Source organism: Euprymna scolopes, chromosome 45 (genome assembly GCF_053919585.1).
Source record: "Euprymna scolopes isolate OS-2025 chromosome 45, ASM5391958v1, whole genome shotgun sequence".
NCBI lineage: Eukaryota > Metazoa > Mollusca > Cephalopoda > Sepiida > Sepiolidae > Euprymna > Euprymna scolopes.
Window position 1 is genome coordinate 9724573 of NC_136526.1, and position 17660 is coordinate 9742232.

General features: G+C 34.6%; 1 protein-coding gene across 1 annotated transcript; it reads right to left on the reverse strand.

Moving 5' to 3' along the window:
* Positions 1 to 5096: 5096 nt before the first annotated feature.
* On the reverse strand, positions 5097 to 16797 carry LOC145269237 (developmentally-regulated GTP-binding protein 1-like; the record flags this gene model as incomplete). The annotated part of the gene is made up of 6 exons (XM_080124860.1): positions 5097 to 5238; positions 6976 to 7088; positions 9128 to 9313; positions 10575 to 10744; positions 12999 to 13068; positions 16657 to 16797. Coding segments are annotated over 6 exons (807 nt in total), but the record flags the coding sequence as incomplete, so codon positions are not given.
* Positions 16798 to 17660: the final 863 nt, after the last annotated feature.

The window sequence follows — 17660 nt, forward strand, 5'->3', positions numbered from 1 at the left end:
TTTCTATTTAACCCATAGTTGGGACCCTAACAGGTACTACCACTCTGGGTCAGAGTGGACCTGGAAGTGATGGCAATTAAAGAGTGGCTCCACACGCTCCAAAACCCACAAGCTGGGGCCTCACCATCAGATATAGTTTAAGGTCATATCCAGGACCATGTAATTTTGGGATATTTTCATTACCGTGACACGACAATTCAGTAGATATCATTGCTTTCGCTTGAAATTCGATATTTCAAATTTCGCTAAAATAACGAAGAAGACAAAAAAAGGCAGTTGTTTGTGTGTGTGTGTGTGTGCGTCCCATCTTTAAATCAGAAACTACACAGTGTACATTCATGAAGTTTATATTCTTTGTCAGCATTGTCTCACACAGAATACGGACATATCTTGCTTCTTCTTTGTTAGTGTAGTGAAGTTTGAAAATTTGAAATATTGAATTTTAATTGAAACCAATGGTATCTACTGAATTCTCATGTCGGTAATAATTTATGAAAACTTAATTTTCGCTAATTGTCATCGAAAACTGTTTTCTTTAATAATTAATTTTCTACCTTATCGTTTTTCATAATTTTTGGATATGTTCATTACTGTGACGTGACAATTCAGTAGATACCATTGGTTTCGTTTGAAATTCAATATTTCAATGTTAGAATTTCGCTACACTAACCAACTAAGAAACTCAACAAAATCAAACACTCGGTTGAGTTGGGTATTCTTGGGTTCTATTATAACAAGGATTAGTTGCACCACATGCAGAACAACAGGTAACTGGTTGGTTGGTTGTTTTTGTTTTACGGCATATCAACCCTTTTCGGGTTATTTAATGCCGAATCCAAAGATTTTGAAGAAAAATTTTTTTAATAGAATATATTTGTTGTTTTCACGTCGATTTCTATTTAACCCATAACAGGTACTACCACTCCGGGTCAGAGTGGATCTGGGAGCAATGGTAATTAAAGGGTGGCTCCACACTCCCCAAAGCCCATAAGCTGGGGCCTCACCACTGGATATAGTTTAAGGACCCCCATTGAGGGACTTTTACCCTCTGCAGGGGGGCAGTCGGCGTATTCTAATGTCCTACCGACAGGGCCACAGGTAACTGGACTACACTATGTCACACTTTGATGATGGCAAACCATTCCTGTAATGATCGGGTCCCTGTTGATTTTGTGGTGGGAGTTTAGTTCTGTGCAGTTCTAGGAGGTCCAGGCTTCATCTTTCTTAGGCACCCTTACAAAGGAATGCCAACGGGGTTGCTAGGCACTTTTTGCAGGGGCACTGACTTATCAATCACACTTTCTGACCCTGGTGTCGGAGTTCTTGCAGTGGGGGAGAACTAAACATAATTTATAGTGTGTGTGTGTGGGGGGGGGGGATATTGTAAAGAAAGTTTTTGATGCAAGGGAAGTAACTCTCGATCAGCAAGAAATTTATAAAGTTGTTCCAAATAGGAATCAGACGCTAAAACCAACCTAACTTGTAGTAAGTGACTAGTGTTTAGTCCGTAGTAGAACCAAGCCAAGCATACAAGGTCCCTCTCCACAAGTGAAAAATTTACTTTCACCATGACTAATGTTTGAGCAAAATTTAAAAAAAAAAAAAAAAAGTGTGTGGTCATTGAGAAAAGTGCAAAAAAAAAAATTAACAGATGGAACGATTCGGGAGCAATTTTTACCCCTATAATGGACCCTGGAAGAATAACCAGAGTTATTCCGGAAAAGCCATTCTGGCAAAAAATTGATTTTCATCATAACTAATGTTTGAGCAAAATTTCAAAAAGAAAAAATAAAACAAAAAAACAAAACCAAGGTGTAGTGATTGAAAAAAGTGCGAACAAATGAACAGATGACGATTTGGGGCCAATTTTACCCCTTTAATGGCTGCTTGAAGGGCAACGAGAGTTATACCAGAAAATCCATTCCGGCAAAAATTTACTTTCACCATGACTAATGTTTGTGCAAAATTTAGAAAAAAAAAAAAAAAAAAAAAATCCATGGTGTGGTTATTGAGAAAAGTGTGAACGGACGAACGGGAATAATTACTAGGTCCAATTTCTTTGTTGGAGGATGAAAAACAAATACACAATCAAATAAAACATAACTAAAACACAAATTACTAAACATAGTTTGTAGTGTAAAAGAAAGGTAGTTTGACATGTTTAGTTGTACCTATTTACAATGCCTCCCCACCGGACAGAGTTAGACACCAGGGTCGTTTTTTAACGTGGAGTAAAGGTACAAAAATAAAACTTGTCTCAGTCGTGAAGGATTTCTCTCCCTCTGAAAGAGAACGAGAAATGGAAGTGCCGCATCTGAAGAACAGATACTACACTTTGATCTTGGCCAAAAGGCCAAGTTTGTAGATATAAAAGAAAGGTGGTGATGCAAGGGAAGTAACTCTTGGTAAGAAATTTATCAAATTGTTCAAGATAGAAGTTGGATGCTAAAACCAACCCAACTTGTAATAAGTGAACAGTGTTGAGTTCGTATTATAAAATTAAATACAAAATCAAATAAAGACTTCATCTTATATGGGGTGGGGGTGGGGGTCAAAAACAAAAATCTGTATAATGTATGTACCCATGACAGAATGAAAAATGTCATATTCCAAAAGTCACATAAACTGATCAAATAGTATTAGTTTTAACTAAGAAAACAACATTTTATGAGGATGTGAGAATGAAGTGTGGCGCTCTACCATCTTTAAAAAATAAAGGGAGATAATTTGAAATTTGAGAGATCAAAATAAGCCTTGTAATGGCTACGATTTGCCATTAATCACTTAAAATTGTAAAAAATAAAATAAAATAAGAAAATAATTTTTTATATAAAAAAGAAAAACTATAACAGCCGTTGCATTGTTGTTGTTATAAAAAAAAAAAATGTTTGATGCTAAAAGTAGATAGTGCATCCTTTGCTCAGATGGACGCAAACCTGGTTAAGATTTGAAAATTTGGTACGTGTACAGTTTTAATGAAGACATTAAAAATGGAAATATTTTAAAAAAATGTTATATTGTACGTACTCGTTATGGAATTGAGTTCTCTGAAAAAAAATTCCACTTAATTTGAACAGGTATTTTTTGGGACAGCGAAAAAACAATTTTTTATGACAATGAGCTGAAGGTAGCCATGTTTGAATTTAAACATGTAGACGGAGGGAGGGAGGGATACGAGAAGATAACTCAGTATAAAGTGCGAACACCTCCCCTCTCCCCATGTTAAATAATAGTTTCTCTTCCTTCCTCGAGGTCTCAAAATCGAAACATGGCTACCTTTTGCTCGGTGTCATAAATTGTTTTTCTGCTGTAAAAAAAAACAAAAAAAAAACTACCTAATTAAATTTTTTTTTTATTAACATGCTTAGTGTAGCATTGCAGACATCTTGATAGACAACTTCAAAGAAATGACCAATTTCTGCCTTCAAGTATGTGGATATTTTATAGTTAGACTAGCAAGGGTACTGGGCGTTGCCCAGGTTTTTAGAACAAGCGAAGTAATAACTCTGTTTAAATATTTAAAAAACGAACAAAAACAAAAAAACGTTTTAGGATGAAGGTAGGCTCGAACCCAAAGCCTTGAGGTTAATAGCCTGATGACATAACGACACAGCAAAGACTAACTTTAGATGAGTCGAAAATAAGTGTTTATAAACCCAGGTGGTTTTCTAGGTCAAATCTCATGCCATAGCAGCAGCAGCAGCAGGAGGAGAAGCAGGAGGAGCAGTAGAGAAAAAACGAATTCACATCTCAAATTTTGTTGTAAGATAAAAGTCGTTGAAATAAAAGACTTTTACTACGTCATTTCGTAAGCGTTACATATTATGATCTAGATAGCATATAAAAAGTTATAAGAAATAGTAACCCCCCTCCCACCTGGAATCCCAGCGAAAAAACTTTTGCGTACACACACACATTTTCGCTTTTATATATAAAAGTTAGATAGTCATTTTGTTTTTCATCCTGTTAATTGAACCTGGTTTAGTCACCGATAATCATAGCATTCTGTCAAAAACAATGACAATCTATAATATAAATCTCATCTGTCTGTTTAAATGTATGTATGTATGTTTGTATGTCTACCTAAACACACACACACGGTGCTAGTTGGCCGTTGACCCCGAAAAAGGGTTCATTCGCCCTTTGGTGTGTGTTTGTGTGTATGTGTGTGTTGGGGTGGAGAGGACTCCTGTAAACCGTGGTGAAGGTAACCTTTCTAGGAGAAGCAAATCCCTGATTTAAAAGACCATAAAGCGGGAGACCAGTACCCACATTAAGCTGGTCTGCAGTTTAACTTGTTGCTGGCTATCTTGCTCTTGCTTTTTGCTGGATCTCAACATTTTGAACCGAGAGAGAGACTTTGCTGTCGTACAAAGCTAAGACTCTGTAACATCATCTGTGTATGGATACTCCCTCAGGCATTTGTCTATAAAAGTGGTCCTGTGGCAATGGAAAAATTGTGATGCATGGAGGCTTGAAATTCTGGAAGCGTGTAATAATTGATCTCAATGACCGTCTTCGGTGTCATGCTTGCTTGAGCGTATGAATTCATTAGTAGGACTAAAAGAAAAAGTCATTTTTGGGCTCATTGACTTTAAGTGTCTGAGGGAGTGGCACTCGTCTGACAAGACGTTGCTATCATCATGTCTACCTAAAACTTTCAACAGAGGTGATGGACTTTCACGAGATTGGTATCGTTTTGAAGCTCAACCCTTCGGACGAATTGATTAAGTCGTTTTTCTTTTAATTAAGATTAAACAAATTTTATGAGCAAACAAAAAGAAAAAAAAAAAAAAGGAATTGTCTCGCATCGCCAACTTGAAGAAACAAGGGTAGATAACTCCACAATAATTCAAACTCGTGAGATCAGTTTTGTAATGCCTAAAATTCACCATTAATTGCTTAAAAAATTATTTTTTTTATAAAAATAAAACCATTAAACCAATTTACATGATTTTTGGAACATGATCTTTTTGTTCCATCACGGATGCATCACATCATAAGAATTTTTCTGTATTTTTTGTCTTTTAACATAGGGGAAAATTTTGCACAAGAACTTAAAAATTTTGTCAAGTCTGAAAATGAAACATAACCAAATAAAAGAGTAACACTTACTGCTTGAATTCACGCATAATATTCCGATGTATTTTATCGCAAAAGTCCTCAACGCTGCTATGGCCTTCTTTCAGTACGACGGGCGCGCTGTAATCTGGTAGTTGACCCTTTGGTTTTGTGTAACTAGAAATTTAAACAATAAAAATTATGACAAGAAATTGAAGTTGGAAGATAAAAAAAAATGTTCTGTTATGTAAAAAGAAGAATCGAAGAAATTATTATGAGATGCTATAATATGGTTCGTACAGATTTGCAATGTCCATTTTCAAGGCTTTTCAAAGTTCCTCAAGGCTTTCTCCTCACAAAATTCAAGTTTTCAAAACAAACTTTGGGGTTTATTTTTTGGACGAACATAAGTGTCTAATAAAGCGGTAAAATAGTGCTGGAGTTTATACAGGTTTTCAAAGTCCGTTTACAAAGTTTTTCAAGGCTTTCTCTAGACAAACAGTTTTCAGAACAAAATTCAATTTACAATCGACAACAATTTGAAGCAGTGGTAAAAAAATCAAATATATAACAAATAAAAGTTGCTTTAAAATCCACTTGCATAATTCTCTCTGATGTTCTGATTATATGCGAAGGTGGCCAACATGGCCCATCCTGGCTTTGAACCGCCTTTCTCAGTGGGGGCAGGCTGTTCTATTTTCACCTGGAGGATTAGCTTGCGAGCGTTCTTCTCTCTGATGACACTCAAATACATTTTTTTTTTACTTTTGAAATCACAACTCTATAATAATATGAAATCTGGACCAAATAAAATATCATACTTAAGTGTATTTTACGATTGGGCAAATTGTTTTGAAATTTAAGCTTTGTTTTACAACAAGACAGAGGTACGAAAAAGTGGTAAACAAACAAATATGCAACAAATAAATGTTACCAAAGGCAAGATAAGTTACTCAAGATTAGTTTTTGGCGTTTTAACTGATTTTAAAATTTGTTTTAAGTGTGAAACGTAAGTTGTGCTGAGCGCTTCAGTTGAAAAGAAACCAACATAGCGACAGGATGTTCTTTGGTGTCCTGTTAATTTGTCCAAAAACCGATAAAAAAAAAAAACAAGCAAAAGGAAAAAAAAAAAAAGCTGACATATCCCCTGAATAAATGTTACAATGTCACTGTGACATTTATTTGGTGGATTTCTGCCAGTATCAATTTTTGGGGGCAGTTTTTGACCAATTAACGAGATTCTAAAAGCAACAACATCCTGGCGTCATATTGGTTTTCGTTTCAACTGAATCAGCACAATTTACGTTTCACGCTTAAAACAAATTGAGAAAAGTGCAAGCAAATGAATGAACTTTTTATATATACTCCCTAGATTATAATATCTACGATTTACGAAACAAGGTTGCGTCTATCTTTTATTTGAGTGACTTTTGCACACTATTTTCACGGTATTTCTTATTCTCCACGTGTTTGTTTAGCTTTTCCGTATATGAGGGAAACTGAATCTGTATACAAACGAATCTCCCTGGCACTCGAGCTTTGATCAATGCGGGCAAAACCCGTCATATCAGGCAATTGCTATTCATTTGGACACTCCCCTTTTTTATGGGGAGCTGGTTTTCCCCAACATCTCGGGGAAACTGGCTTGCAGCCAAAGTTAAGTGCGGGATTTCATTCCCGTATGGCGTGATGTTTGACCTCATTAAATTCACACACCTGTCACTTAAATTTTTAATCGTTTAATTTCAACCATTCTCATTGCCGCTTCCCTCGTAGCGTCGCAGTAAGTTATCAGGCTATTCGCCTCAAGGTTCGAGCCTACCTGCCTCTCAAAACTTTTTTTTTCTTTTACACCTCCAAACACCTGGGCAATGCCGGGTATTCACGTTAGTTTATATAAAAGAAATTACTTACATCCTAACGAGCTGCAAATAATCCCAAAGTTTTTCCAAAAGGTCATCAAAGTTCCATTTATGATGAGCGGACAGCGGAACACAATGTGGGATCCGGTAAATAATATCCAGTTCCTGGCAACAGATGAAATGAAACGAAACAATTAAGGGGCACAACTATAACAACAATCATACAACTATATTGTCCTTTTGACTACTCTACACTCTTTAACCCTTATCCTTGAGTGGCCTATCGGCCTTGATAAGTGGTGACGTCTATGAAAAAAAAAAAAAAAACTTTATTGGGATTTTAGGGATTTATAGCACATAAACCTTGAAGGTCATTTGGTGCTTGTACAGCCGACAGAACAATTTTTTTTATATCGTTTTCGACATACTTCATTGCCATGCTGAAAATAGTAATATATCCAAAAATTACGAAAAATCAGAGTATAAGTATATTTATAATTAAAAGTAATTTATACGGAAAATGGGGTAAAATTGCATTTTTCTTAGACTTTATTGAGTAGATTGTAAGCATAAGGCACAGAGGCTGTTCTTGGTCTTCAGGCCAGGAGCGGAAAAGGAAGTAATCAGTTTTGGTCAATGTGGGGGGCAACCCTTCATATCAGACAATTGCTAATTTTGGATCCTTCCAGAGTGCCCCCTTGGGGGAGCTGGTTTTTCCTCCCCACATTAAAAAAAACGCCTCGTGCCTAATTTTCTCAGTGGGGAAGCAAATAAATAAAAAGCATCTAAATGCAGGGGACATAACTCCGAAAGGAATATTTTAGATTATTTGTGTTATGGCTGCAATATTCGTTCCTATTTACAGTGCCTCCCCACGAACAGATACTACACTGTGATCTTGTCTTGAAGGCCAAGTACGGTGTATCTGCAATATTTGTTACCTATAGCGATAGACTATTTATTTTTTTACTAAAAACACAATAGCAGTTGTTCTACTACATAAATTTTCATAATTTTTGGATATATTACTATTTTAGACATAACAATTAAGTATGTAATATTGTCTTTGCTTAAAACGATATATTTAAAAAATCGATTTGTCGGCTGTCAAGCACCGGTCATTTTGCGCTATGTATTTATATCATTTAAATAATTATTTAAATAATTTAGAACACTAAATAATCTGTATACCTAAAACAACACATGAACCTTCCTGGTCATTTCTTGCCGACAGATTGATTTTTTTTTAAAGCAAAAACAATTATGACATACGTAATTGTTATGCTGAAAATTGTAATATATCCAAAAATTACGTCATAATCACGTTCACACATCGGTTCCTGTAAGCAACGTTGAACCTGGTCAAGGTGCTGTTTTAGTCTCTACTTCAATCCCACATATAAGACCTTGGTCAATGTAGGGGCAACCCTTCATACCAATTGTCACTATCCAGCTCCCCTACTCCCCGGGGACTTGGTCGCCATTTCCCCTACACTCCTCACTTTAAAAATCGGCCTCGTGCCTAATTTGCTCAGTGGGGGAGCAAATATATACCTCAAAGTGTAGTATCTGTTCTTCAGATGCTGCACTTCCATTTCTTGTTCTCTTTCGGTGGAGGAGAAGTCCTTCACGACTGAGACAGTTTTTATTTTTGTACCTTTTCTCCACGTTAAAAAAACGACCCTGGTGTCTAACTCTGTCCCGTGGGGAGGCATAGTAAATAGGTACACACACAGACACAGCGACGAACGGACTTGGCGACGTTAAAAAAACGACCCTGGTGCTAACACTGTCCCGTGGGGAGGCATTGTAAATAGGTACAATTTGTCACTGTGAAGAGGGAGACAACTCTCGTTTACTAAAAGATTTGTCCATTTTTTTTTCATCTCATAATTTAGGACACAATATTTTTTTTTTTTTAAATCAAAACATTAAAAGAAGAAAGCTGCGACAAATTTTTATTTTAATCTAACAAAGTTGATAACACTAATACAAAATTACTTAATTTTACATAGATAACGTTCAAATTTGATCTCGAATAAAGTTCAGTTTAAGTAGTAATCGAACTGTGTTCCTTTTTCTTTTTAAAAATAAAGGAACAAAAAAAATAAAAATAAAGAAACAAAAACAAAAAAATAAAGAACAAAAAAAATTTAAAAATAAACGAACAAAAAATTTTTTTAAAAGATGGCCGATAATGTTACCTCGACTGAAATCTGATCAATTTTGTTGAGAATGTAGATGCAAGGAATGTAAACTCTGTTTCCTTCCACAACATCAATAAGGTCTTCGGCAGTGGCATCGTAGCGCAAGACAATATCTGCATTGTGGATGCGGTATTCTCCTAGGATCGTCTTCACAGTATCCAAATCCAATTCAGATTGGGACGTCTGGAAAGAAGATGAAAACGGAAATGATCAGGTTGAAACGAGCAATTAAAAGAAGGAAAAATTAAGGAAAAAAAAAAATGGGGAAAAAGAAAAAAAAAAGAAAAGAAAGCGGAAAAGAAAAAAAAACAGAAAAGACAAAAGAAAAAACTGAAAAGAAAAGAAAGAAAAACGGAAAAGAAAGAAAAACAGAAAAGAAAGAAAATAGGAAAAAAAGGATAAAAAAAGGAAAAAAAATAAAGGAAAAAGGAAAACAGAATAAAAAAGGTAAAAAGGAAAAATAAAGCAAAAAAAGGAAAAATAAAGGAAAAAGGGGCAAAAAAAGGAAAAGAGGGGAAAGGAAAAAAAAAGGAAAAAAAAGGAAAAATAAAGAAAAAAAAGGAAAAATAATAAAAAGGAGAAATAAAGGAAAAAAAGGGGGAAATAAAGGAAAAAAAAGGGAAACAAAAAAAAAGGAAAACAAAAACAAATCAAAGCAAAGAAACTTTTTCCATGCAAAATACGATCAACACAAGAAATGCCCTTTTTTCAACGCTTTTTTACAATTTGTCATTGTTCTGAGGGAGACAACTCTGTTCTACTAAGAGATTCATTCATTTTTTTTCATCCCGTAATTTAGAACGCTAATAATTCTGTCAATAAGTTTTCACAAGCAGTTTACAAAAAACATACTTGGAGAGAGGGGGGCACCACAACACTTCACCCCCCCCCCCTCCATAATGTAAACAGAATCTTTATGAAATACGAAACGGTTTTTCTGCTCAGTTAATGTCGGCGCGTTACTTACAGAAAAACGGTTAATTAAACTGCAGAAGCACCTGACTAAAAATCTATACAAGTTCTATAATTAAATACCCTTCCGCCAAGAAAAGGAACGAAAAACATAAAAGTATGTTTCTGTAAAAAATACTGCGAGCATTATTAGCGTCCTAGATAATGAGATGAAAAAAATGAACGAATCTCTTTGTAAAAGAGAGTTGTCTCCCTCAGAACAATGACAAATTGTAAAAAAGCGGCGTGAAAAGGGCATCACCTACTAGATTTCGAATGACAAATTGTAAAACAGCAGTCTTTTCTTCCCTGTACGTTGTGAGTCTGTTCCTACTCTATCATTATTTTCATGGCAAGTGCTCGCCTGAGCTTCAATCTATGATCCCCCTCCCTAGCCAAACTTTCACAAGAAACCCTTGTCTAGCTATAAGCTGGTTCTTACGACTCTTAGTGATAGCCAACAGACGGACAAGTAATAATGAAAGGTTCTTACCGTTGAAGTGAGATTAATTCCTCCTTTATCTTTCCGTCGGAAGTGAATGTTTGGTGGTGTTTTGTTGAGTCGGATACCAAATCCTTCCAATTCATATTCTATAAGTTTTTTATGCTGCAACGGCTTCAAGACATCGAGCACGATAAAGATAAGACTGCACGTACGAGCAACTGAAAAGCAGATAAACCGAATAATACCCATCAAAAACAAAATTTAAACCGCATTATCAGAATAGCCATGAGAGTACCTGGTCTTCAAATATGGCTAAGACAAATATACACAAACTTTTATTTTCTTTATCCAATGAAACCTGGTCTCACTTTTTTTATTTTTACCGGGGTGGGGGTTGGGTGTACGCCCAGCTTTTGCCCTGTCGTAAAATACGCTTAAATATGATATTTTAATTTGTCCAGATTTTGTATATATTTTTATAGAGTCGTGATTTCAAAAGTAAAGAAAAAATATTTGGGTGCCATCAGCTAGAATTGAAACCAAAAGCAAAACTGTAGCATTCAAAGCTGGTGATGTTACCACATTACCAACGTGACATGCATATGAACTGATCTGTATATCTATAAAAGTGAACGTGTCTGTGTGTCTGTCTGTCTGTGTACATTTCCCTATGCAATAACTCTGTCAATTTTAAGTCTACAGACTCGAAATTTGATATACAGGGTACTGAGATTTGGGAAAATCTTTATGATCAGTTTTCGGACAGAAATTTGGCTGTTAAGGGATCAAAGTTCAACAATTTGACCTTTGAGATCTCTACTAAACTCCTCTGGCAATTTTGGGTCTAAACACTTGAAATTTTAGATATAGGTTCCTTCGACATGGATCTAACTTAATAACTTGATTTGAGCTCAAAACAATAAATTTTAAGGGGTCAAAGTTAACAAAAATTGACCATTTTTTCTTTTTTTGCTCAACATACACCTCGAAACACCCGGGCAACGCTGGGCTGAAATGCTAGTTAAAATTAAAAAATAAACTAAGGGACAGGCAATTCTGGGAAAGAAGCTTTGTTCATGGAATCTGCATTTAGATTTAGGCACAGATAGAGAGTGGGGGAAATCGTATATAGTGGTTGAAGCTAGTCAAGTGTTTTTTTTGTGAAAGTTTGGCAAGGCGGGGAGGAGGGAGCCATAGATTGGAGTTCAGTCGAGCACTTGCAATGAAAATAAGGATAGAACAGAGACAAGCTCGCAACGTCCTTTATATAATGCATGGTATTAGCTACACAAACTCAAACGTTAACTCCAAAAGCTTAAAAAAAAACAAGTGAAGCATGCATGGTCCCCCGTGAATGCACAGTGAACGAGGCATAAAAAATGACTAAGTTCAGCATTTGCCCCCTCTCCCCCATTTTGCCCCAAAAGTCTCCAGGGAACGTCAAATCCTAGTGAAAATGAACTGTGAAGTTTTAGGCTTCAACAAATGTAAATTTGAGTTCTGCACCATGCAAAAAAAAAGAAATGACCAAGTCCATCACTTGCCCCTCCCCCATTTAGCCCCAAAAGTCCCCAAGACCATAACATATTTAAATTTGAGTTCAGCACCATGCAAAACTGCTAAGTAGGCATACACAGAAAATTTTGGACAAATATGGTAAAATAGTCCCAAAAGTGGACTGTTTTTATTAGCCCTAAAAGAGCCCCTGGGTCACATCCAAGAGTTATTGCGAAGTACAGACAAACAAAATTATACAGAAATCAGTTCGTTACAACTTTTAAGAAAGTTTTATAAAAATCAAAGGCAATAATAATAAGCACAAAAGTGTCAATTTTAGCCATTTTGACCCGAAAGGCTCCCCTAGGGAGGGGAGCAACCGGAGTTTTCCCCAAAAATCTGTTCTGTTACTTTTTTATTCATGTCATGTTTAATGTTTGTGCAAAATTTCAAAAAATTCCAAGGCGTAGTTATTGCGGGGACCAATAAAAGGGACGATTGTTTATATTGATTGGATTATTGTTCTCATCTTGAGTTTTTATTGTGTAACGTTCTTTGACCATCTTCATGTTGGTTGTTGTTTCGAAAAAAAAAAAAAGAAAAAATTACTAAGAAGACTATGCTTAGATTTTAATAACATTTGGGAGCCTCTAATTATAGAAAAAGAGCAAACATTGTACACCCTTAAAAATTTGGTGATGGAGGAGAGATAATCCCCTATTGAGTTTGACTAGAGTTGCCTTCCCTTTGTCAACCAATTTTTACACAAATTCGAAACTATAACCATAAAATAGAGACTAACTCACAGCATACGAAAAGCATATACGGAGTAACTTTTCTCTTTTCTTTTCCAAACAACAACCAGCATGCCCGAAGACGGTCGAAGGCCAATCCGACAGGAACGCTGCACAAATAACACTCAGGATGAGAACAATAGTCCGATCAATACAAGTAATATAAATTAAAGGGACTTACCAGCAATGACCTGTTTACCCCGACCTTTACCGTCTTTGGCTCCTTCAATAATACCAGGCAAATCAAGAAGCTGAAATGGAGAGAAAATAAACGGTAAATCCAGCAAAGAATAAAAGTGAACAATTATATATTACTTGGAGGAGAGACTTTGCCCGGTCGTAAAATACGCTTAAATATATTTTAATTTGTCCAGATTTCATATATTATAGAGTCATGATTTCAAAAGAAGAGTCTTATATTATTATAGTGTCATATATTATTATAGAGTCATATATTATTATAGAGTCATGATTTCAAAAGAAGAGTCTTATATTATTATAGTGTCATATATTATTATAGAGTCATGATTTCAAAAGAAGAGCCTTATATTATTATAGTGTCATATATTATTATAGAGTCATATATTATTATAGAGTCATGATTTCAAAAGAAGAGTCTTATATTATTATAGTGTCATATATTATTATAGAGTCATATATTATAATAGAGTCATGATTTCAAAAGAAGAGTTATATTATTATAGTGTCATATATTATTATAGAGTCATATATTATAATAGAGTCATGATTTCAAAAGAAGAGTCTTATATTATTATAGTGTCATATATTATTATAGAGTCATATATTATTATAGAGTCATGATTTCAAAAGAAGAGTCTTATATTAGTATAGTGTCATATATTATTATAGAGACATATATTATTATAGAGTCATGATTTCAAAAGAAGAGTCTTATATTATTATAGTGTCATATATTATTATAGAGTCATATATTATAATAGAGTCATGATTTCAAAAGAAGAGTCTTATATTATTATAGTGTCATATATTATTATAGAGTCATATATTATAATAGAGTCATGATTTCAAAAGAAGAGTCTTATATTATTATAGTGTCATATATTATTATAGAGTCATATATTATAATAGAGTCATGATTTCAAAAGAAGAGTCTTATATTATTATAGTGTCATATATTATTATAGAGTCATGATTTCAAAAGAAGAGCCTTATATTATTATAGTGTCATATATTATTATAGAGTCATATATTATTATAGAGTCATGATTTCAAAAGAAGAGTCTTATATTATTATAGTGTCATATATTATTATAGAGTCATATATTATAATAGAGTCATGATTTCAAAAGAAGAGTTATATTATTATAGTGTCATATATTATTATAGAGTCATATATTATAATAGAGTCATGATTTCAAAAGAAGAGTCTTATATTATTATAGTGTCATATATTATTATAGAGTCATGATTTCAAAAGAAGAGTCTTATATTAGTATAGTGTCATATATTATTATAGAGACATATATTATTATAGAGTCATGATTTCAAAAGAAGAGTTTTATATTATTATAGTGTCATATATTATTATAGAGTCATATATTATAATAGAGTCATGATTTCAAAAGAAGAGTCTTATATTATTATAGTGTCATATATTATTATAGAGTCATATATTATAATAGAGTCATGATTTCAAAAAGAGACTTATATTATTATAGAGTCATGATTTCAAAAGAAGAGTCTTATATTATTATAGTGTCATATTTTATTATAGAGTCATGATTTCAAAAGAAGAGTCTTATATTATTATAGTGTCATATATTATTATAGAGTCATATATTATAATAGAGTCATGATTTCAAAAGAAGAGTCTTATATTAATATAGTGTCATATATTATTATAGTGTCATATATTATTATAGAGTCATGATTTCAAAAGAAGTTTTATATTATTATAGTGTCATATATTATTATAGTGTCATATATTATTATAGAGTCATGATTTCAAAAGAAGAGTCTTATATTATTATAGTGTCATATATTATTATAGAGTCATATATTATAATAGAGTCATGATTTCAAAAGAAGAGTCTTATATTATTATAGTGTCATATATTATTATAGAGTCATATATTATAATAGAGTCATGATTTCAAAAGAAGAGTCTTATATTATTATAGTGCCACTTTGAAGTAGGGGGCTATTTGTTTGGGGTGAAAATTGAATAATAAAAAATAAAAAAATGCACAGAGTGGCATCAAAATTGGTGCGCAGGTTGTTGTCACCAGAATAAAAGGTCCTCTGTGTTCACGTTGCACAGGACCTTGTATGATATTATTTCTATTTACTTTCCTCGTTTACTGTGAAAATGAGATAAACGCCACCCCTGTCACAGGATCATAGGTAAACTAAACCTGGGTTTGTTGTAGACGCATACACTAAAATATGAAACATGGTAATATGTTAAAGATTGTCTTTGCGTCCTTTACTTATTTATTTGTTTAATTGTTTAATTTACGATTCTTTTTACTTTAAATTTTTTGTGTTCTTACATACGTGTTCTTACTTATATGTGTGTGTGTGCATTCTATTCTTACCCAGTTTCTTGCACAGGACCTTCTGGATACTGCAAACACTGATTCTGAATTTCTGAACACTATAACTGGAGATGAATCATGGATGTACGGGAACGACCCAGTGTTAAAGATTTCGCGTTTGCGTCCTTCTTATTTTATTTATTTACTTCTTTTACTTATTAAACGTTAATTTAACGATTCTTCTTACTTTATGGTAAAGTCTGCGTGTTCTTATTAATACGTGTTCTTATCTATATTGGTGTGTGTGTGTGTGTGTGTGTGTGTTCTATTCGTACACAGTTTCTTGCCTTGAAGGGTCTCGACATGTATGCGCAAATATATAATGTGTACATACCTGCTTGCCTTGTCCAGCGGATGATATCTTCTTGTCACTGGCTCCATCTCATGGGGAGCGGTACTTACTGCTGCAGATGCATCGATAACACAAGACGGATTGAAGCTTCAATTTGTTTCATTAAAAAGGCAAGTCTATGTCTCGAACCAATGGTTGTCAGAGGAGAGACCCTAATGTCACGTCTGCTTCATCTGCAGTCCAAAACCAACTCTAACCCATGGTCGCCAACCGGAAACCTACGACCACAATTCCTGTTACCCCTAATTTCCGGTGCATCTAACTAAGTTGACAAAAGGTAACTTGAGTTTGACGACTGTCAAATCTAACCTTCTGTGACCCCACTAAACTGGCTGGTGGGAATTGAAAATATATCTACATAACTTGCTATTTCTACAACTACCTGGATAGCATTTAAGCTAGGATTACAAATCCTACAGACGTTGAAATGGATTGGTTGTTTTTGTTTTACGGCATGTCAACCCTTTTCAGGTTATTTAATGCCAAATCCAGTGATTTTGAAGGAAAGTTTTTTTATAGAATATATTTGTTTCTATTTAACCCATAGTTGGGACCCCAACAGGTACTACCACTCTGGGTCAGAGTGGACCTGGGAGCAATGGCAATTAAAGGGTGGCTCCACACTCCCCAAAGCCCGCAAGCTGGGGCCTCACCATCGGATATAGTTTAAGGTCATGTCCAGGACCCGTTGCAATGGAATACTTTGAATAATTGCAAGGTCGAATACTTTTAGACAGGCCTCGTAGAAATAAATGAAATAGTAAACTAATGCCCCTTTTGTATATATTAATCGAATTGTGAACAGACAGACAGACAGGACTACAAATTTATATATATAGATTAATTTTTCAAGTATTTCTAGCATCATCAGCGAACTTGTGAACGGAAATGATGGGAAGCTGACTCACCTGAATTTTAGCTCCCTTGTACCTGATCACACCCGGAACTGTGGTCAACGTGGTGAACTCATAGGCGGCCACCTCGGAATAGACTCCGGCCAAATTGCTAAGGAGAGTTGATTTGCCCACCGATGGGAAACCTGGAATGAATACCAACACGCGTCAATTTTTAGTCAACTTTTGGGAAAGAAATCTATACGAAAGAGCCATATTTCTGTCTATCCGGCTCGCATCGTTTATTTTATACTAGTGATATGATATTTTAATTTGTCCAAATTTTATATATATTATTATAGAGTCGTGATTTCAAAAGTAAAAAAAAAAAAATATTTGGGTTCCATCAGCTAGAATCGAAACCAAAAGCAAAACTGTAGTATTCAAAGCTGGTGATGTTACCACAGGACTAACTTAAATATATTTTAATTCGTCCAAATTTTATATATATATTATTATAGAGTCGTGAACTCATAGGCGGCCACCTCGGAATAGACTCCGGCCAAATTGCTAAGGAGAGTTGATTTGCCCACCGATGGGAAACCTGGAATGAATACCAACACGCGTCAATTTTTAGTCAACTTTTGGGAAAGAAATCTATACGAAAGAGCCATATTTCTGTCTATCTGGCTCGCATCGTTTATTTTATACTAGTGGGGTGGGGTGGGGGGGTGCCTGGGTGTAAAATACACTTAAATATGATATTTTAATTTATCCAGATTCTGTATATACTATTATATATGTATACATAATTATAGAGTCGTGATTTCAAAAGTAAAAATAAAATAAAAATTAGGGTGCCCTCAGTTAGAATCGAAACTGAAAGCTGGTGATGTTACCACTATCATCTCATCTCCGTCATCTTTCAGGACGCTTCACCACTGAATCTACACGACTTCTCCAGTTCTCTCGATCTCGCATGATAGTTTGCAGGTGGCAAACACTTTCCAATCCGGTGTCCTATAACAGGTTATCAATATAGGTTATTCTTCTTCAACCACAATTTGGGTGTCCATCTG